The following is a 21,313-nucleotide window of genomic DNA, read 5'->3' as shown; positions in this document are numbered from 1 at the left end:
AACTGTGCCTCAGCAGTGCACTTTAGAAGTAGGCTTGTAAAGTAATCAGTGGGTGGAAGTACAAGGTACTGCATAAGTTTGCATAATCAAATGGTAAAAAGGGGTTGCCAAGTTGTGCAAAGGGTGGGGAGGATGTCCATCCTTTTCCCCCATTACTCAGCATGATATTAGTACACACAGGTGTCTGTTAGCTAATACTACTGGTTCACAGCTGGTGTGGACAATCGTTAAAATGTCTACATCTGTGTAATAGATGTCAGCTTCTGGAAGTATGTATTGAGAATGCAACATTTCGCATTAACAAATATAAGAGTTAAGGGAGAATGAGAATGAGAGAGAAAATGGGGAATAAGAGAAAGAGAAATTGAAAAATGAATTGATAGAAAGGGTGAGGGAGAGGCAGAAATTGTGAAATGAGTGAAAGCAAGAGAGAAAAAAAAGTGAAAACTGTGGGAGGGAGAGAAAGAAAAGGAAAGGGGGAAATGTTGGAGAGAGCTACAGACAGAAAGCAAGAAAGAGAGCTTTAGTCAGTGCTGGATGAATGTACGGTGTGTACCTGCCCACACAGGCGTAGAGTGGAACAATGCACAGCGAGAAGACAAGGAAACACAGAGCCATAGTCTTCCTTCTGCCCAGTCTGTCGATTGCCCACAGAGTCACCAGCAGACCTGCAGCAGAGCTCTTATAAATAACACTCACTGGTCCTGGGATGGTGACAAATTTCTTACCATAATATCAGTGGCCAAAAAGATGAATTCCAAAGAGGTTTTTTACATTTCTGCAGAGCACTCTGCTGTTGTTGAGAAGGTCTGGATTAAAAATGGTTAAATGTAGAGAAAATTAATGTCTCTATGTTTCTGTACCATAATGCTAAAAGAAAAAAACATGTCCTGACCTGTCACCTCTGAGTTTCTTATGTAATGTTGATGATGATGTAATTGTGGTAATTCTGAAAATAAATTACTTTCTTTGCAGCCTCTTTCTGAGGCCCTACAAAGCTCTGGACATACACTCTGCACCTGAATGAATCATTAAACATTTATAAAAATGATCAATAATAATTAAACAAAGCCATGTGATAGACAAACACAACCTGGGCCTGTTTCCGCCTTATGAAAAGTGTGTCAATGTTTCATATATGTGTAAATATTTGGTCCCTATCACCACCACTGCCAACAATTCTGATTCAATATCTTTAGAGCATAGCATCGTACATCAAATTACTCTGCCTTTTGTTTTTATTAGGCAGTAATAAGGATTTATTATCAGTCACTTTCTCCAGGGATTCTTGTTCACATTATAAAATGACCATTTACTGACACCTGTTGGCCTGGATGCATCACCTTCTCTGTACTGAACGTATTTAAAAACATTGTTGACTAAATAAAGGGGACCCACTCTGTAAAGTGCTAGCTGGTTCATTCAGTGACTACAAAGCCATTTGTTTCCTTGCAATATTTTGATGCTCAAAATGACTTCTTTAAGGATAGAACAGAATATTGTCGCTCAGAAAACAATCAGTGAAAATGCAGGAAGTAAGTGCATGTGTCCAGTAAGAGACTGAAGTTACCTGGGAATTCAGAGAGTGTAGTCCACAGCAGGTCTTTATAATCGTCGGAGTTCAGGTATTTACACTCCAAATTACACCTCAGCTCTGTCTTACTTCCTTTAGACGCTAGGGGGAGACAGAGGGCCAATGTTAGCTTTGCTAGCGCTTCCTTCACCTACAGCAGGAACCTCTCAAACTCCAGTTCCTGCCAGTATGGAGTCAGATTTAGGTCAAAAAGGTACTTACTGCATTTGTGAATTCTGATTTAAAAGCAGACTTAGGTTTTGAAAAAAAATTTATAAAAGTGCAAATGTAAAAAGGGAGTTACGTATGAAATGTTTTTGTGCAAAACCGGTACAAGATTTAATCTCAGTTTACTGTATTCAAACTTTTGGCAATAAATTGTGAACTGTAGATAATTTATTTCCCCTCAGTGTTTTTGCCTGACGTTTTAAAGAAATTAGAAATGTATTGCCCAGATAATTGTACGAAGCTGCACGTTTAATTGATGTCTCTACCTCCAATAGAACACCTCAAATAGACAGTGTGGAGTTTCACAGACTAGGATCTGCATTATCTTCAAAATTCAACATGATCAACATTTAAAATCTTTTTTTTTTTTCCTATGATATATTTCCCTGTAAAACCTGATATCAGGAAGGGCCTCTCAGCTATCTAAGCTTTACCTTCTGATCTAATGCGAGAATGGTAGGAAACATGATGTTTTTGGGTGGTATTTTTTCCCCACCCACTGATGTGTCGTCAAAATATCTGAAAACATTTGAAGAATAATTTTTACTTTGATAATTAGGAATTTAGTCTGGAATTTAAGTGGTACGATAGGATGGATTATTATTTCTTAAAAATAATTCATTGACAATGTCTGTCCTAGTTGCTAAAAAATGACTTACCTCCACAAGCTCCACCCTCCTGGAAAAGTTCAGTAGTGAGCAGTACAAGGCCATAGTAGGAGAACGCATTCGAGAACCTGAAACAGGGAGAACAACAGTTCTTTAAGAAAAGCCATACAACAGGGTGCAGTACATTTATAGGCGTGTTAATCAAAGACCTGTTGTTGTCAGTAAAGTCATAATAATAAATGAAAGCAGTTATACTTGGAGAAGTTCATATTAACCCAGATGTTTTCTATTACAGTAATAAAAAGTACATCTGATGTTACCAATGGTATATTCAATGAAGTATGATATTTTATAACGAATCAGAGTATGTCCAAAACTGCGGATTCATTCAAGATTTCTTCTAAAATTAAAGGTATTATTTGAGTTTGCTTCAATAGATATTGGAACATTTCTATGAAGATGTAATACCATTGCGCCAAGAGAGCATTAGTGAGGTCATATATTGATGCTGGACGCTTTGTTCTGAATCACTACTCCATCTCAGAGGTAATGGAGGAATCAATCCAGAGAACACAGTTCCACTGCTCCACAACCCAAAGCAAGGGGGCTTAGTGTACCTCTAGCCAAAGTGTGGTGTTGAGCATGGTGGTTCTAAGCTTGTGTGCAACGGCTTCAGAGTGACCCATTTTATTTCATGCGTGGGTTGAAAACCTCTCTAATTATTCAGGGTATCTACAAATTTATAATGCATTTCATTTCATCAATCCCTAATTTACTTAGCGCTAAATCTGGTATAAACCACATCCTTGGTTTCATAATTGAATATTGGTATGGAAAGTGAATTATTGTACTCATCCTCACCATATGAACCAGAGCAGAACCGTCGTCCAACGGAAGTGCGGCAAGAACAGGTCCTTAATTTTCCCTCTGTCCTCCTGTCAAAGAGACAGGTAAAGAACCAACAAGTTATGACCAGTTAAAGTGATGCTACATTCTGCAATGCTAGTCCTCCATTTAACCTTCTTGTTCCAATGCAGTTTTAATGCAGTAAGATGAACTGAATCCATAAAATGTGCCTTACCTCCAAGCTCTTATTTTAGTTTTTCTATTTTTTAATAAAGTAAAGCAATAATAATGGTAAAATAAATGTCTTTTTTTAAGATTAAATCTGAACCCCAGTTTCATACAGACAACTGGAATATTTCAATAAACTGTTTAGTAACAGGGCGGCACAGTGGCGCAGCAGGTAGGTGTCGCAGTCACACAGCTCCAGGGACCTGGAGGGTGGTGTGTTCTCCCTGTGTCTGCGTGGGTTTCCTCCGGGTGACTGTCTGTGAGGAGTGTGGTGTGTTCTCCCTGTGTCTGTGTGGGTTTCCTCCGGGTGACTGTCTGTGAGGAGTGTGGTGTGTTCTCCCCCTGTGTCTGCGTGGGTTTCCTCCGGGTGACTGTCTGTGAGGAGTTTGGTGTGTTCTCCCTGTGTCTGCGTGGGTTTCCTCCGGGTGCTCCGGTTTCCTCCCACAGTCCAAAAACACACGTTGGTAGGTTGATTGGCGACTCAAAAAAAGTGTCCGTAGGTGTGAGTGAATGTGTGTGTGTGTGTGTGTGTCTGTGTTGCCCTGTGAAGGACTGGCGCCCCCTCCAGGGTGTATTCCTGCCTTGCGCCCAATGATTCCAGGTAGGCTCTGGACCCACCGCGACCCTGAACTGGATAAGGGTTACAGATAATGAATGAATGAATGAATGTTTAGTAACAGACAATATTACGTTAATTTAATTGGAATAAAGAGAAAAAAAATAGAAAAATCTGATTAACCCTCCCATAATATACAGCAGCTAATAAAGTGTGATGCACTAGAACTCTTCTGTGTTAATGGAATACAGTGTGTGTGTGTGTGTGTGTGTGTGGCAGCAGGAACCAGCAGTGCTGCACAGAGTGTGGTTTTATTTTGATTTCTATCGCTTGCCCATAATATTACTCAATACCATCATTTGTCACAGCCCAATCTGTGGCATCTCTTGTTTACAGGCCTGGCTGGTGAATCTGAAGACAACACTCTCTACCTCTCAGACTCAAAATCAGACTTCTGTTGTAAATTTGGTTTGATTATTTATTAGGATTTACCAATTCAGTTACAGCACGCATTTGTCTTCTACACTCAGAGGTCATACTGCTACGTGAGAATGGGTGTTGATCTGAGACAGCCATTTTCACACTAAATTCTATGAAATTCCATGGAATACTGTTTTTTTATTTTATTTTAAAGATCGTTTCTTACAGGCGCAGACATTCATAGGTTTGGGTGAACTTTGGGTAACCTCTAAACAAGATTCTTAGGGTAGATGAAATTAAAAAGAATAGATTGCACATATGTTACCTGTCTGGCCACTATGAGTTTGCCCAAGGGCATTGGGACATTGTTCTCTGTGGCGATGCGTTTGAGTGTGTTCAAAGCTTTCTCCTGATTCCCTGACAGAACGTCATAACGGGCACTCTCTGGCAGCCACTGTAAATCAAACAAGCAGAATGTATATACACTTAAAAACAGTGCCATACCCAGCTTTATGTGTAATGTTAAAGTATACATAGAAAAAAATAAAAAAAATCTTGATCTGCCCTATGACTCAAAGTTTAAGAACTAACCATGTCTTAGGTTTGCTTCAATAAAGTGAATGCACGAATGTACCTTATATGCCACTAATTAGCATCATAGAAACTACAAGCCTAAATCATGGAAAACTTTTTGGTTTTGTCAGAATTCATTCTATGCATAAATGTGATTCCACAAATCCTCTTTAAAACCTATAACAATAGGGTAGGAGTTACAGACCATAATAAGCTGTTGGAGAGTTGTCAATTGAAACAATGAAAAGGATTTTAAAATTCCCTCAAGAAGAAAATCCAACACAAACAATAGGAATAGTGTGTCTAACATTTGTTCCAAGTATAATCAAAATGTGAGAGTTATAATGTCTTTAGAATAAAAAAATGCACAACAAAACAAACGTATTTTCAAAGGGGTGTAAACACGACTGAATGTTTGTGATATAAAAAACCAGCATCAAAACCTAAACAGAAGTCAGATCAAGATTACAGTGGACTAAAGAGATGCATGGACACATGGACTGTGGATAATTGGAAATAGCTGATATTTGATGAATCACAAATATGCATTGGCCAAAGGGATTATGCTGGACCTAATGTCTCGTACTGTTCTAACAAAATAAATAAAGGTGTCCCCACTCCCCTGCAATATGGGGTTGCTTGTCAGGTAACGGTCGATTATAATAATCATTTTGTGTCTTTTCTTAGATATTTATTTATGTGCTACAACGTAAAAATATTTGTTAACATCCTTTATGTGGGTTGATTCTATCATTTTTTGCCAGAGGTAGTACACTCATAAATAATCTGGTCTTAAAAAACAAACAAAAATGTCCCATGTCCACAACTACCATGATAGGTCACTTATCTTCAGTTAAAATAATCACAATGCTTCTACCATTTTTCAGCAGTCACTAGGAGCATTAGTGGTGTATAATGTGTTGGTTCAATAAAAGTGGGCCAATGTGTGCTGCAGTATGCCGTACGAAGCAGAGAATGGCGAAGATGAAGAGGGGGATGGTGGAGAGGGCGAGCAGCCAGCGCCAGCCCAACGTTGGCATCACCAGGATGGCCAGCAGCACCTCAAACACCGTCCCTAGAGCCCAGAACACCTACACACAGGTAAGTAGACCGTTAGAATGGTGAGAAGAGAGAAACAAAAACAAAGAACATCATTATCCAATGACTTAAACCAACTGTTCAGCATAAACATTTGAATTCTGTTTCCATTAATAATATTATTAATAATACATATTATTATTAAAGCACTTTTTGTACAGAGCATCTCAAAGTGCTTTACAGTTGAGGGATAAAGTTAAAACGTTATAGCTAAACATTAAATACCAAAAAAACAACCCTGAAATGATAAACAAAACTAATAAAATGTATTTATTATATAACATACACAACAATGTATTAATAATATTAATATTAATACAATTACTTAGTATATCATAAGTAGCTATGTGCTGAACTTAATGAGTAAAAAAAGAATTGAAGTAAGAACAAATCATATAAATGTCAATTGTATTTTAATGAATAATTTTGTTAAAACGATGCATTAAACGTTAAAAATGCATTGCTAAAGGCTGGTATATGCTGCTCTGGTACTGGTATATTCGGGCATTCAGCAGACTCAAGCTTGTTGATCAGCAGACCAACATCCAAAATGTCATGATGAACAGACCAATAGAGTTGGTCCACAAAAACCATAATGCAAATTAACTTAAATAAAATGTAAACAAAATCTTGTCCTTCTCCAGAGGAACATTTGGGGTTTTCATTTCAATACCTAGTTTAATGTCTCCCCAGAGACATTTGAGGTAGGACAAACTACCTCTTATTATCCGAAGAAACATTTCATAACTAGGTTTCCACAAAATATTTGGACATATAGTGTGGTGAGCATTCATAATTTCTCATAATTCTGTACAAATGCTATGATCAGGCTTATGGCTCCAAAAGCACTCATATCAGTACTGTTTTCTGAGGTATATTTAAGATATATATTGTTACCTCAATCAGCAGAATGCATGTAGCTCTGGATCTCATGGGCAGAAACTCAGCATACAGTGTCACTCTGGAAAACAAAGAAGACAACTACACAATACTCCTACACAAATACAGCAAATACAGACAACAGGAGGAGAGTGTTATGTCATTTGTCAACATCCTAGACAGCAATGAATGTTTGGCCCAAACATGGCACACCTGCAGCCACTATGCCTCACATGGCTTTGAATGACAACAATGACTCAGTGTGAGTCTGGCTGCCTTGACTCAGCCACAGGGGGACAGATGTCCAAAAAAGGCTCAAATTAGGCCAAAATATGTCAGTTACCTGGGATGGTACTAATAAAATGTAGTTGTTTAGGTTCCAAAAAAGCTAATGACAACCTAGAGTCTTCAGGCAGAATGCCTAAATCACTGCCACCTTCTCTCAGTTATCCTTCTCCAGTTTGAGGCTAAGAGTGCGCTCAGTCTCACTCAATTTCACAAAGTTCTTGTCAATGCTGTACGAGTGGATACAAAATTAAACAGTTATTGGAATGGAAAACCTACTGTGCAACCTAGCATCTTCTTGGGGAATGTCACAGCATTATGTTTTAAGAAAGTCAGAACAATAATAAACATAAAAATTCAGTGCAGATTAAGGAAAAAAAGTCAACAACTGTATCATAAGTAACCTACGATTGTGGAGCTCCTCCAATTCCAAAGCCCACCAAAGCTCGGAGGAACAGAATCCAGCCGTAAATGGGAGCGAACGCACTGAGGATTCCATAGAAAAGAGTCCACAGCACACTCATCTTCAGACCCTGTAACACACATAATCACATGTGCAGGTGCATATAAACATAGGCAAGTTAAACTCTATACATTCAGTAATGTCCAAGAATTTGAGTTCAAAACATGTCACTTACTGTTTTACGCCCATATTTATCAGATATGTTCCCCCATAGCGATGAGCTGATCATCATTCCAATAAACACCACCTTCACCACAGGAGACAGTGAATGAGAGAGAGTGAGAGATTAAGATAGAGAGAGAATCTTCAATTAATCTAGAGTTTAATTGATTGGCAAATCATTGCATTCTTTTTATTTAATCACATTTTGCGAAGCATCCCAACTTTAATTCAATTATCACCTTGCCTATAGATGTAATAATATTCATCTGTAACTGAACTAAAATATAGCAGTCTGTGCTGAAAGAAAATCTCCAGGACCTGGGCTGGTGAGCACAAGACTATATTATCTCAATAGAGACTTTACTTCTGTTAAGGAGCTTGTAAAAACCATACCGATGTGAGCAGGGCCACCTCCCAACTGGGCAGTCTCCATTCACAGTGCAGCTGTGGGGCAAGGATACTGAGGATCATCATCTCCATAGCATCCGCCATCTACACACAAACAGCACACATCAAACACGTCTTCATTCCTGTATCACACCCAACAGGAGTTACATGGCAAGTAGTATCCGTCAAAATCTGTACATTTACAAATAGAGAGGATGCCACTTTTTTCAGATGCTACTATTTAAATCTGACATTTCAATGTTTTTTAAACATAGCATTTAATAGCAATATCTAAATATATATTATGCTCAGATTACTCATACGGGAGGTAGGCAATAGGCCGATATTTATAATTATTGTGATAGATTATGTCACAATACAGATTTAACAACAATGAACATGTAATCCTGGGGCGGCACGGTGGCGCGACGGGTAGTGTTGCAGTCCCACAGCTCCAGGGGCCTCCAGGTGCTCCGGGTTCCTCCCACAGTCCAAAAACACACATTGAGAGGCATTTCAGTGTCCATATCTATGTAAATGTGCCAGAGTTAGCTAATGAGCTCATTTTCATGTGTAGTCCCTAGGCAGGTGATTACAAATAAAAAGCCAACATCAGCAGCTTAATAAATACTACTGAAACAAATAAACAACAACAAAAACGCAATATTAATATAACTACACATGATTACGAGTCTGATATGCTTTAAGCCCTGTCCTAATTTACGTATAATTAGTGCTCCCTCTTAGTTGTGTCACTAAACTATTTGAGAAATGAGTGGCTCTAATTGAGAAGACTGCCCAAACGTAATATTGTAATAACACAGTCCCCTCTGGTAGAAGCTCTAGTTGCCCTGCCACTGCTGTATGTCTGTTTTAAGAACGGACTCATGGGAGGGGGCTTTGAACTTAAAACCACCTGTGTATACTATTTCAAATTAGTTTGGTTAGAGGATTATATCATATACATTACTGTTTTTCCCTTTCATATCTGAAGGAGCATGTTCTGCCTTGTACTGATACCAAAGAATACTGATGTGTATTAATACCATGTGTACAGCTCTGCGGAGAATAACGGTGTGTATTCCCGTCAGTGGCCATTACAGACATTTGAGCTGAAGTGGAGACTGAAAAAAGTGGCATTTACCCAGGAGAGTCCAGTGAGGATAGAGAGTTTCCACTGGAATGTGCCAAAGCCAATAGCCTCCACTGCATCTTCCACCATGAATGTATCTACAGGTGACGGCACAAAGCATGTGATGACATTGAGCAGAAACAATGAAATGTGTTGTAAAGTTCCCTTGGAAGTGCTTAAATATAAACTTGCTAAAAAAAAAAAAAACCCTGAAAACACCTCAACTGAAATGTTCAAAGGTCAAAAACAGACCTGACACATAAAATAATAATAATACAAAAAAAAAAATAAATCACACATTATATAACCCTTTAACAGAAAATCCTAATGTAGTTCATTTTTAAATTTTGGATCCTATAATTTTTGAATGCATCATATTTAGGCATTTACCAACTTTTATTTCTTTAATTGGTCTTTATTTAGTTCACTGCATCAGTTAAAACTATTCTTTAGACTTCTTTACATTTGTTTTTCTTAATTTTCTTAATTGATTTCATATTAAACACTGCTCCAGAGGTCCTTGACCTAAGGGTACTCCGTTCTTCTCTCTGACCTTTTTACATTTCGTATACTGGTGATAATAATAACACCAAAGCCACAAATGCTCTTTTTTGTTGATCTGCACAACAGTGTTTCCATATTTAGAGGAACTACAGTTGCTTACTGTCTGAACCTTGGTTTGAGGTATTAGGTCATTCAACATACCTTCTATACTCATCTGTATCATCATCTTCTTCCTCTGAATCTGTCTCTCAAAATCTATGTCGACAACTAAGTCAACATGTTTTACACACAAAGGCTTTTGGAAAACTAAAAATACATTTTTGTTTCATAAAAATACTTGAAATTGTCTAAATGAATATTTATTATAATTCATTAATGAGCATTTGACAGTACATTTATGAAATGGAACAAAAGCATCATTCAAATTCATGGAATTGCTTCAGATTTGCAAAAAAATGAAAAAAAAAATAGCCTTGAGATTTTCTCCTGTGTTTCCAAAATGATAGCAACAATTGTGTAATGGTTTGGTAAATGCATGGAAACGCTTCCACTTCATTTACAGTTCAGTAGAGGACTCAGAACACTTGCCCCAAAAGGATGGAAGTTTGTTTTGATATCTTGTTTTCATTAGATGACGAAAGACCTCCAAAGATCATGTGTCACATCTGATACGTTTAGCTTTAAAGGGTTACAAAAACTGCATCAATAAATTGTTAATATAGTTTGTAACTTCTACAAGCCAGGGGTTCATAATAAACAAGTATTCATATTTAAGGAAATTAAAAATAAATAAATGAATGACGACTGGTACATCTCTTTAGAATGAATGAATGAATGAATAAATATATATTTACCGTCAGTGGGGTTGGCGAACTCGCGGGGCACTGGAGCTCCATCAGCAAGGGCCACAGAGCCCACGTCCATCTGCCCTCCCTCCACCTGCACCATCTGATCCCTTGTTGCAGTCTCATCATCCGAGCGTGTGCTCTCGCCAGTGCGCCGAAACTTCACCACACTGCTGGACAGAGGACACAGACGTCATCATCACACACACACACACACACACACACACACACAAAGTGTTAAAATGTCAGAGTTAACCCACAGTGAATATATGTAACACCATGGAGAGCCTAGGTGCTCTAAAGCTGGAGTTAAAACACAGTGTAAAAAACCTTAAGACGTGCAGTGAAAATTCTACTCTACAGAGTGATAAATTTGCGTTTCTGTGCTGTCAAAGTGCTACTGTTTGGTAATTAACGTGTTCAAAACCGTAAATAGCGTTTCTTTTTCTAACGTGAGGTCATTTTAGAGTTGTATTTATGCTAATTGGGATCAGTGTTGTGTTGAGGTAGTTTCGCGGTAAACTTTCCGTTAGCCGTTTAGCAGCATAGCTAGGACATTTTCTGTAGAAGGGCAACGTCTTTTTGCTCATTTTTTAAACATAAAGATTCATAAAAGAGCATTGTATCTGGTTAGAGATTCTAATTTACTTAAATTGTGCAGCTGTGTACAGTTTAGCGTGCAGTTACACCTTAAATTATGAAAGTTTTCATGTTGGCGCTCTGCTACACCTTAAAAACGATGCAGCAGTTTAGATTTTTTGCGATAAGATCCACTTAAATGTAACCCTAAAAGTAGTTTGAATGCTCTCGTACTTTAAAATGTGTGGAAGTTACATTCTGAATCTCGTTCCACCTTAAATGGTGCAGCAGTTTGCCTTTTATGTGTATGTTCCTCCTTAAATGGTGCAGTAAACATATTCTAGAGGCCCCTCACACGTTACAATGTGGGGAAGTTCGACCGTTCCACCTTAAACCCTTCTGTCGTGTTCACCTCCCGCCCCTTACTTTAGTGTTTCTGAAATTTTTCACCACCAAATGTTTATTCAAAATTCTTTAGCTGTGATGTGAACAATGTCTCAAAGTAGTTTTTAACGTGAATTTACAGAATTAGATATAAAATAACTGCAGTGAAAATACAAATAGGCACTGAAAATGTATTACAAAACGAACATGTAAAAAAATCAATTGAAAACCAAAGACCAAACTCAAAATGAAGCAGTGTCTGTGTGTGTGTGTGTGTGTGTGAATTCATGCACATGAGTGGCATGTGACACACAGGTCCTCAGGTGCCTCTTCCTCTCCATCTGTTGACTGGTCAGTCTCCTCAAAGTCTGGATCTAAATCTTTGTTGTCTTCCACTTTTGAAACATCTTCCTCTATCTCTGGTTCAATTTCAGTGCCCTCTTCATTATGTTCAAAAACCTGGACCAGAACCTCTTCGACAGATACCCGCTTGGTCAGTCGCCTACTCATTGTGAGTAAAAGGAGTGCAAGGCAAACATCAAGCTATATATATATGGGGTCTGTGTGAAGATGATACATTGATTAGTCTGAAAAGTGGTTCATGTGAGGGATAGGCACAAAAGCTTGGGAAAGAGATGGGTTAACATAACACACAGCTGTCTAGTCTGTGAATATATCATATATTGTTTCATCGGGAAGTTGGTTCATGTGGGAGGATCGGCACATAAGCATGGGAAAGAGATGTGTACCCGCAAAAGACTTGTGTGAGTGAGTGAGTTGGGGTGGTGTGTATGGGGATGTTTTTTGTCTGATAGATCAATATAATATGGAGCCTGCGAAGGGACATGTGTGTGGAGGGGGGGTATATCAGTATTTCTTGATACATTAGAGTTATCATTGTTTTTGTTTTTTTAGTACGTGTGGGAATTTTTTTTTTTTTTTTTTTTTTGTACATTAATTTTTTTTCCTTTACTTTATCTCGGGATCTCGAGATAATTTATTAATTCATTCATTATCTGTAACCGCTTTTTTCAGGGGCACGTCACAAATCCACCTACCAATGAGTGTTTTTGGATTGTTTGGAGAACACACCAAACTCCTCACAGACAGTCACCCTGAGCGGGACTCGAACCCACAACCTCCAGATCCCTGGAGCTGTGTGACTGTGACACCATCTGTAGCACCAGTTAGGTTATTAAAGACCCAGCTGCACGTTTATCAGACACTTTCTGGTAAAAGTTAGGGTTAGAATGATGAATGAAGTGGGATTCTAAAGAAAAAACATCAAACTGAACCCAAAATTAAGAAGTGAAGACATTACTGGAGGCTTAATTGAAGGCAGGCATGCTTCAAATATAGTTTCCTCCCACCGTCCAAAAACATTGGTAGGTGGATGGGCTACAAAAAATTGGCTACAATAAATGATGATATTATTGTGTTATTGGTTTTGTTTGATTATGTAATCTAAGGTATACAGTATAAAGCAATTATTATTTAAGAATTATGCTTTAAAAAATACACTAAATGCAACTGCTGTAGTGTTAAATATGAAATAATTACACATTTAAGTGACAATTTATAACACTTTCAATTTAAATTAACTATGACATGTGTAACTATTTTACTCCGTGCAGTGTGATTAAAAAACAGTGTTAACTACATTTACACATTTTAGTGTCACATTTTTTCTTTTTTGAAATTTGAAACTATCCATAGACAGCAACAGAATGTTTCAAAAATGTAAATTAACACTTTTGCTTAATATGTAAAATATTCTAAACAGATGCCAGTACTCTGCAGGTTCACAAGCTTCAAATAATTTGTAGGAAAAACAGAAGCTTCCAGAATTGTGAACATAGGCAAGTGGTTCCAATTTTGAACGGTATATTACTTTAAAGCAGCCTCCCTTTTGTAACTGTGGCTTGGGTTTGAGGTTCAGGTTACTCTTGGAGGTGAAGGCAGGCCAATGATTCACAAATTAATGGGAAAAGATGTAATGCTAAACACTGCATCTGTTTACAGTGAAAGCCTGACAGAGAGCCCTCATTCGCCAGAGACGTACTCTGGCATTATTTGCTGCTACAAATATGTGGGTTTGTTCAGATTTAACTAGTAATTTCCAAAACACTTTAGAAAACACAAATACATTTGTTTTTGAAATGTTAGCGAGCTTTCCTCAGTCAAAGACAGACAATTCTGGTGCAGTATGAGAGAAGATTAACTGCCTGGCAGTGTCACACAGATGGCTGTTGATACACAGATTTGTGGCACTTGCAAAAATTTGAGACTGATTTTTTTTTCTATATTGTATAATGAATCAGCAATCAGTGAAACAGAGTGCACATTATCCACAGTGACTTTATCTGAGGACAGCCCAGCTACTGAAGTATGTATGGGTGGAATTAAACTGTTGCCAAGGTGACAGGACAGCTTGATTTTGTTCCAGAGAGAAAAATTGTTATATACATAACGTGTAAAGTAAAAGGAGCTGGCATCTTAAAATGGAAATTGTTTTCTTGATAAACAGAACAGACTGGACCATCTTCAACTGCTGTTCACCACAAACAACAGTGTTGCCAAGCTGGGTGGGTGACGTCTAACACAGGATTTCTCTGAGAGAAAGGTGCCACCTCAACTTTTCAAACTACTGCTAAACCCCCGCCCAAAGAAAGGAAAGTTTAGCACACTTGGAGGAGAGCATTAATGAGGTAATGCAGGGTGACCATCCTACTCAGAGAGAGCAAGACCAATTATGCCCTCTTGGCCTTTTGAGCTTGTGATCTATTAGTAGATGGACACTACATTCTTCACACTTCAGCTGAAACTCACCCCAGCAAAAAAAACATTTTATGATAATACTAATTTCTGTTAGTGCTCTTAACAGTTTGTTAACACTAACAGGTTCCAATGATGATTGAAACAAATTAATTCACCTTTAAAGTAACACTAGGTAAGTTGGGCACACCCCAGTGTAATTAACTTTTCTATAACTGTACTGAGGGAAGGGAATAGAAAAGGAGGTGGTTTCCTACAGTGCAGTTTCTGCAGTGCTGAGCCCAGAGTAGCAAAGACAAAAGCTCTGTTCTCATTACTACAGGTCGGTGGAGTATTACAATAATTTTGAAGCTGTAATTTTAAGGTCAAAACATTACATAGTGTTCCTTTAGTAATGTGACTATGTACAGTTTATGACATGTTAGCCACTTTGGAGAAGCATTGAAAGCTGGGAAAATGCACAACAATTTTCCGTTTCTCTAAATAAACATTGCCCTTGTTGTTGACGTCCACACTTAACCCAGCAAACTAAGCCTTTCTGAAGACGTTGGTGCTTCGGTACAGAAATATTTTAAGCTTTAGTTGGGCAAGTGTGTTAGATTAGCATCGGAAGGCGGTTTCAGAAGAAGTGTCAATTTGAATACTGCTTTTGAAGTGAAGCATTACCACTGATCTGAGACCTGAAAGAAACTTGGGGTTTAATTACTGTAACTGCACAGCTGGTGTGTGAATAGCTGTTTCTCCACTGTTCAGAGAGCAGTGAGAGACGAGGACAACCAGTGTCTCTAATAACAGTAATTACAGCAGCACGAGAGTATAAAGTGCTTGTGCTGAGAAAGGCAGTGTAATTAACCACAAGCTTTCATTTAGTCTCTCTTACGGTACGACTGCCTAAATCAGCTCAACGGTGCTGCTTCACCACTGAGAGTGAACACGGCACAGAGAGTGGGGAATGAACTACAGAAATAGTGTATAGCAGAACACAGGACTCATAAAGAGCAACTTTTTTGTTCATTCATTCATTCATTATCTGTAACCGCTTATCCAATTCAGGGTCGCGGTGGGTCCAGAGCCTACCTGGAATAATTGGGCGCAAGGCGGGAATACACCCTGGAGGGGGCGCCAGTCCTTCACAGGGCAACACACACTCACACCTACGGACACTTTTGAGTCGCCAATCCACCTGTAACGTGTGTTTTTGGACTGTGGGAGGAAACCGGAGCACCCGGAGGAAACCCGCGCGGACACGGGGAGAACACACCAACTCCTCACAGACAGTCACCAGGTCCCTGGAGCTGTGTGACTGCGACACTACCTGCTGCGCCACCGTGCCGCCCCAACTTTTTTGTTGTTTGTCAAAAAAAAGTAGACGCATATATATATATATATATATATATATATATATATATATATATATATATACATATATATATATATATATATATATATATATATATATATACATACATATATATACACATATACACACATATATATATATATATATATATATACAGTAAAACGGCAGCTGTGGTTGCCAAAATTTCACTGTAAAATATATGGTCAATATATATATGACATTACAGTACTATTTTTGTCAAATATTGTTTTGTCAACATTGTTTTGCCATAAAATTAACAAATCAGAATGTGAGAATGAAGACTGTGACAGTGTGATATAGCCACACTGCTAATAATTCAGCCCACACTGCTACATTCAGCCCTTAAAAGAAGGTATTGCCGAAAGTATCAAATAAATGTGCAGTATCTAGGTGCCACCCTCCAGCACTTCACCACAAGCTGATGGTGAACTTTCCTGACCAACACACATCTTGTCACACATTAACACTAAACATGCACAGAAACACAAATACACACACAATTACACAAAATAATCCCCACAACATAAGCCTCAAAGACAGAGAAAAACTAAGAAGCTCTGAAAATCAAAGAAAATATGGAACTACAAGGCATGCGGGGGAGTTCCCCCATGAGTCTCAGCTCCTCCCAGTACTTGGACACTTGTACCGCCCCTAATCATTTGTGCGTTTAATTGTGAAATCATTTACTTTTTAAAGTAAATAGATGTAAAAAATAGTGTTTTGGCTGATAAGTATTCACGGTATTTCACTGTTACAGAAGACAATGTTTTCAAACATTTTAGAGTTTACTGTCATGGTTTTACAGTTTTTTTTACCATATAATTTACAGACATTTTTTACAGTGTGACTTTTCATACCATGTTCACTTGAAAAACTTTGAAAATATTTTAATAAAAAAGCTTTCTCTCTGCGTTTTGGCCTCCCGTTTGCACGAAATCTATGTTTTAGATCACTGAAAACTGAGGTTTTTGAAAACGCCATTGTTAGTGTTTTTGTGTGGATGAGGAAAACAGGTTTTTGGAAACACTGAGGTCATACAGTGTGCCTGTCTCAGGCTGAAATTTAAATAGCTCCTCACTCCCTATATACTGAATTATCTTTAAAATATCTTTGAAATCTCTTTAAACCACAATCTATACATGCAGACAACACTACATTTCAGATTCTCACATATGAATAAATATGATGTTGTATTAGAGATATATAATGCACTATTAAGATCTAGATTCAGTAATATCCTGACTTGCGTAGTGCACCACAACGGGAGTCATAATAGAGGCCTTGGAACAGTACAAACACAAGTTTTGTAAAAGCATACGTTTTATTCAAACATAAGTCCAAATTCCCCAAAATCGCTCTCCAGATGCCAATAAACGCCACTGACCCCTGCTCGACCGGGCAACATTCAGGCCCTGAGACACAGCACAGCAGGAAGCATTAACATGAGTGAGATTTACATTCCTCATTATGTCATGAAGCAGGCTTTCATTGCGTCAGTTCTAATGCCAAAGATGCTCCTTCCACTAACATGCAGGATACACTCTTCCCTCAGTTGTCTGGGGTAGCTCATAAATTAACTCACAGTAAAATTCACAGTAATTACCAGCAAACCGTAAGGTCAAACATTTGTGGACACATTCTCATTCAATATTTCATCTAAAATGAAGGGCAGTGTGATTAAAAAACAGTGTTATGGATATGATGGTATTCCGCCTTAAGTTTGTTAGTGAAGTCAGGGACTGACGTTGGACCATTAATACTGGATCACAAACTCCACTGTAACTCATCTCAAAAGCTATGTATGGGACTTCAACATTCACAGTTCAGTGGTGGTGGGTTTATGACCCTTTAGCCAACATTGGCATTGAGCATCTGCCCCACAGCATCCCTTTTCATGCATTCTATGGGAGTTAAACAAGCTATATAAAAAGAGATTAATTTAAACATGTAGAAATATAGTGTAACCTGCAAGGTATATGTAACCTCATCATTCTGAAATGAATTCAGTGACGTGCCATTATGTAACAACAGCAACCAACCGTGAAGGTTTAAATTAATCATGGGAAGCAGCATGGTTTCTTAGCGGATCCGGATCTCAGGAATTACAGTGCCACTAGAGCACATCCATGCAAACACCAACCTCAACCTGGAGGTCCTTTAAATGTCTTTTTATGATTGGAACTGACTGTATATAACTGCTTTGTGGAAAAAACATCTGTTTTTACATATATATGTGTGTGTGATATTTATATAATATAAAAAAAGTTATTTTGAGGCTACAAAAATAAATAATAAAAATCTTAGTATATTTTAAATGGGAAATCCATCCATTATCTCCACACTTCTGCATAAATAATTGGTTCTGAATAAAGTTATCCAGAGTAGTTTGATAGAATAGTAGTGAAATAAAACAAGTTAACAATTAAACAAATGAATACAATCAACATCTGGAAACAAACTTTTTTTCTTCACACACGACACGACATCACAACATATATACTTTTAACAAGAAAAAATTTGTATTTTTTTAAACGTACTTATTTAAGTTTTTGCATTTATTTGAATTAAATGTACATAATTTTACACAAGCACCCTGCTTATTGACAAGAAAAAGCGATCAAAATAATTAAAACCTTACGTGCCTAAGACTTCCGCACAGTAATGTTTTTCAATAATGAGATCCTACCATTGTTCTTTATGAAAAAGCCATAATAGTCAAAAATTTAAGAGAAAATGGATCATTACTACGAGTCATTATTATGAGGTGCTAATTCAAAGTATGGAGCTGCTTAGTCGTTGCGAGATGTTAATGAGATGAAGCCATTATTATGAGAAATTAAGTCATAGTCATGAGAAGTTGATGTATAGTACCCTAAGACTTTATCAATTGTCAATATTATGAGGGAGCAAGTGCTAAATATAAGGGAATGAGTCATTATTATGAGATTTTAGGTCCTTATATGAGATGCCAAGTCATAGGTATGAAATGTTAAGTAAGTTATAAGATGTTAAGTCATTATGGTACGATGCCCTTACTGTGAGGTGTTAAATAAGTATACATTTTGAGATAGTAAATGTGAAACGGGCTCCGTAGCCTTTAGAAAGGGAACACTGTGGTGTTTACACAACAACGACAACACGGCGAAAGACCTTCCTCGCGCCCACGGGAAACAAAACACGCACCGCCTCGCGTGATTTCGCTCAAAGCAGTTGTTTTTCGGAATATAATGTTCCGTGTAGGGCGTTAGAAGCGCTCATTTAGTGTCCGTGTTTACAGAAGAGCACGATGGGCGACGAGGGCGCCTCGGTAAAACGGCCCAGTTTGTGTAGAAACCTGTGAAACCAAACGTATGCGGACACTCACGGCAGCTGCCTCAACTGGAACAGATCATCGTCCATAATGGCGCCGTTGGTCTCCGCGCTCACCTCTTTCTTTCATCGCCGTTACATTGTCCACGGAGAGCTGTGATTTTCAGCACCATGGATAACACACAGCCATTACACTCACTAAGGTGGACTTTCGTTTCCCACCCGTATTCCGGGCAGGCCCCACCTACCACGCACGGATTGGCGGTGGGTTCTTGCGATTCTGAAAAAGAACTGTGAAGGATATGGACCCATCTCACTAGAATAAGGAACCTACGGAGCCCCTAAGGTGACATGGTGGGTTTATTTAGCAAGTCGTGGCCACTATATAGTATTTTGAGGCCACAAAATAATATATTGTGGCCACGAAGTTACCGCACACCCTGACAAACCGTGTACAAATTTGATTCTCCTCCATATCTCTCTCCTGGAGAAAGTTCTCAGTGTTAAATTGAATTGGGATGGTTGTTGATACTGACAGTGTGGCACAAACAACCCCACCTAAAATATTTTTCACCAGCTGCCATTGGAGGAAGAAAATGGTCCCTTTTTACTACTAATTTTACCGGACTATCTGGTGCAATTTCACAGAGAACAGAAGGGAGTCCCTATTCCCTTGAATGGAGACACTAACACAGAATTTACAGAGAATATAAAAGGTCCCTATTCACTAGAGAGTCAACTGTACATTTCTAAAACAACACAATTCCTCTTATACACAAATCTGGATCATTATTAATGGCAATGGAAATGTGTCTTAATCACTGTTCTCTACAATCAGAAATCTAGATCACTTTACAGAGAACTATTTTAAAGAGCTGATCCAGTCTTGCTACACTCTACATATGGAAATCAGGATCATTCAACAGAGCACTATTACAGGGAAAACAGATGTGTACATTCTGTAAGCGAAGAATAACTACCTAATTGGGATGCTTTACACACAAATCTACTGAGCATCATTTATGAGGAATATGGTTGGAGGTTTAATAAGAATATGACATGGGCAGGACTTAGGCTGAATACAGGTGGAGAAGGGCGGGGCTTGTAAGAAGACAGCTGTACAGAGGCGGGGTTTCAGTAGAATATGGGTGGAGCGGGGCTTGTTTGAATTTTGTCACTAGTGAGGTGATGTTCAGTCATGATGCAGACACAAGAGCAGATCAGCTTCACTAATCCAGCTAAACATGAGCCGGGGAGTAAACAAAAAGCAACAAACACTAATGAGCTGCAGAGTTAACAGTGAAAATAAGTCATTATTTTAATCATTTTGAATGCAAGTTTAATTGCAAATCTTACTACAAATCGTGGTGTATATATATAAAATTACTTTAAATGAGAACTTTATTGGAAATGACAGCACTTAATACTTGTACTTTTAAAACTGTATTATTGCAATTTTATTTTGAAATATTCAGTGTATAAACTTCTAAATATACATTTGTGAAGGACTGATTTTGTCTTAAAAATAAAAAATCTCTCAAAAATATTTACATTATTAAGAAAACATTATTTTCTGAATAAATGTTTTTGTTTTGTGTAACAGTCACCATGAATATGGAGAGTTTGTGCTCTTAATTCTGGAGTCATCAGTGCTATATGAAATGGGGAATGGCAAATAGTGACAAAGAACGTCCCTGGCTTTAGCCGTAACTGATGTGTATTTTATAGGCATTGGTTTCCTTCTGCAGTCAGATTTCTACTGTCAGGTTTTTTAATCCTGGTTAGAGCTGAGAAAGAAAATCACCTTTGCTTTAATCCCTTCAGACTGAGCATGCAACTAAATTAGCTTACACCTTCCATCCTCTCAATCACAACAAAGTACCCTCTTACTGTACACACACACACACACACACACACACACACACACACACACAGATCTGTCACGCAAACATGAGGAAGAATTCTAACTGAATTTTTATTTATTTATTTTTAAAAACAGTTAGTCTCATCCATTTACTAAATGTAGGCATTTCAGATCATTTCAATTGCTCAGGAAACAGAAATATATATATTTTAGTAGAAAAATCACTATAAAAAT

At 38.0% G+C, this 21,313-nt stretch overlaps 1 protein-coding gene across 2 annotated transcripts in view; it reads right to left on the bottom strand.

Moving 5' to 3' along the window:
- LOC136678001 (synaptic vesicle 2-related protein-like) overlaps nucleotides 1-19,406 on the bottom strand; it is a 28,505-nt gene extending 9,099 nt beyond the window's left edge. Inside the window, exons 1-13 of one of the 2 annotated variants that reach the window (XM_066655747.1) lie at nucleotides 19,271-19,406; nucleotides 10,797-10,957; nucleotides 9,451-9,536; nucleotides 8,313-8,411; nucleotides 7,933-8,004; nucleotides 7,703-7,827; nucleotides 7,028-7,091; nucleotides 5,998-6,123; nucleotides 4,785-4,913; nucleotides 3,271-3,344; nucleotides 2,461-2,537; nucleotides 1,571-1,675; nucleotides 557-668 (exon numbers count right to left, since the gene is read on the bottom strand). In XM_066655747.1, the coding sequence (XP_066511844.1) occupies nucleotides 557-668; nucleotides 1,571-1,675; nucleotides 2,461-2,537; nucleotides 3,271-3,344; nucleotides 4,785-4,913; nucleotides 5,998-6,123; nucleotides 7,028-7,091; nucleotides 7,703-7,827; nucleotides 7,933-8,004; nucleotides 8,313-8,411; nucleotides 9,451-9,536; nucleotides 10,797-10,957; nucleotides 19,271-19,305 (1,265 nt within the window). In that variant the 5' untranslated portion in view covers nucleotides 19,306-19,406. Of the gene's footprint in view, nucleotides 1-556; nucleotides 669-1,570; nucleotides 1,676-2,460; nucleotides 2,538-3,270; nucleotides 3,345-4,784; nucleotides 4,914-5,997; nucleotides 6,124-7,027; nucleotides 7,092-7,702; nucleotides 7,828-7,932; nucleotides 8,005-8,312; nucleotides 8,412-9,450; nucleotides 9,537-10,796; nucleotides 10,961-19,270 lie in introns of both variants that reach the window. The other variant, XM_066655746.1, reaches the window with a different exon arrangement.
- Between the last annotated feature and the right edge of the window lie 1,907 nt (nucleotides 19,407-21,313).

This window comes from Hoplias malabaricus, chromosome Y (assembly GCF_029633855.1).
Source record: "Hoplias malabaricus isolate fHopMal1 chromosome Y, fHopMal1.hap1, whole genome shotgun sequence".
NCBI lineage: Eukaryota > Metazoa > Chordata > Actinopteri > Characiformes > Erythrinidae > Hoplias > Hoplias malabaricus.
This window is presented reverse-complemented; position numbering and strand designations above follow the sequence as displayed.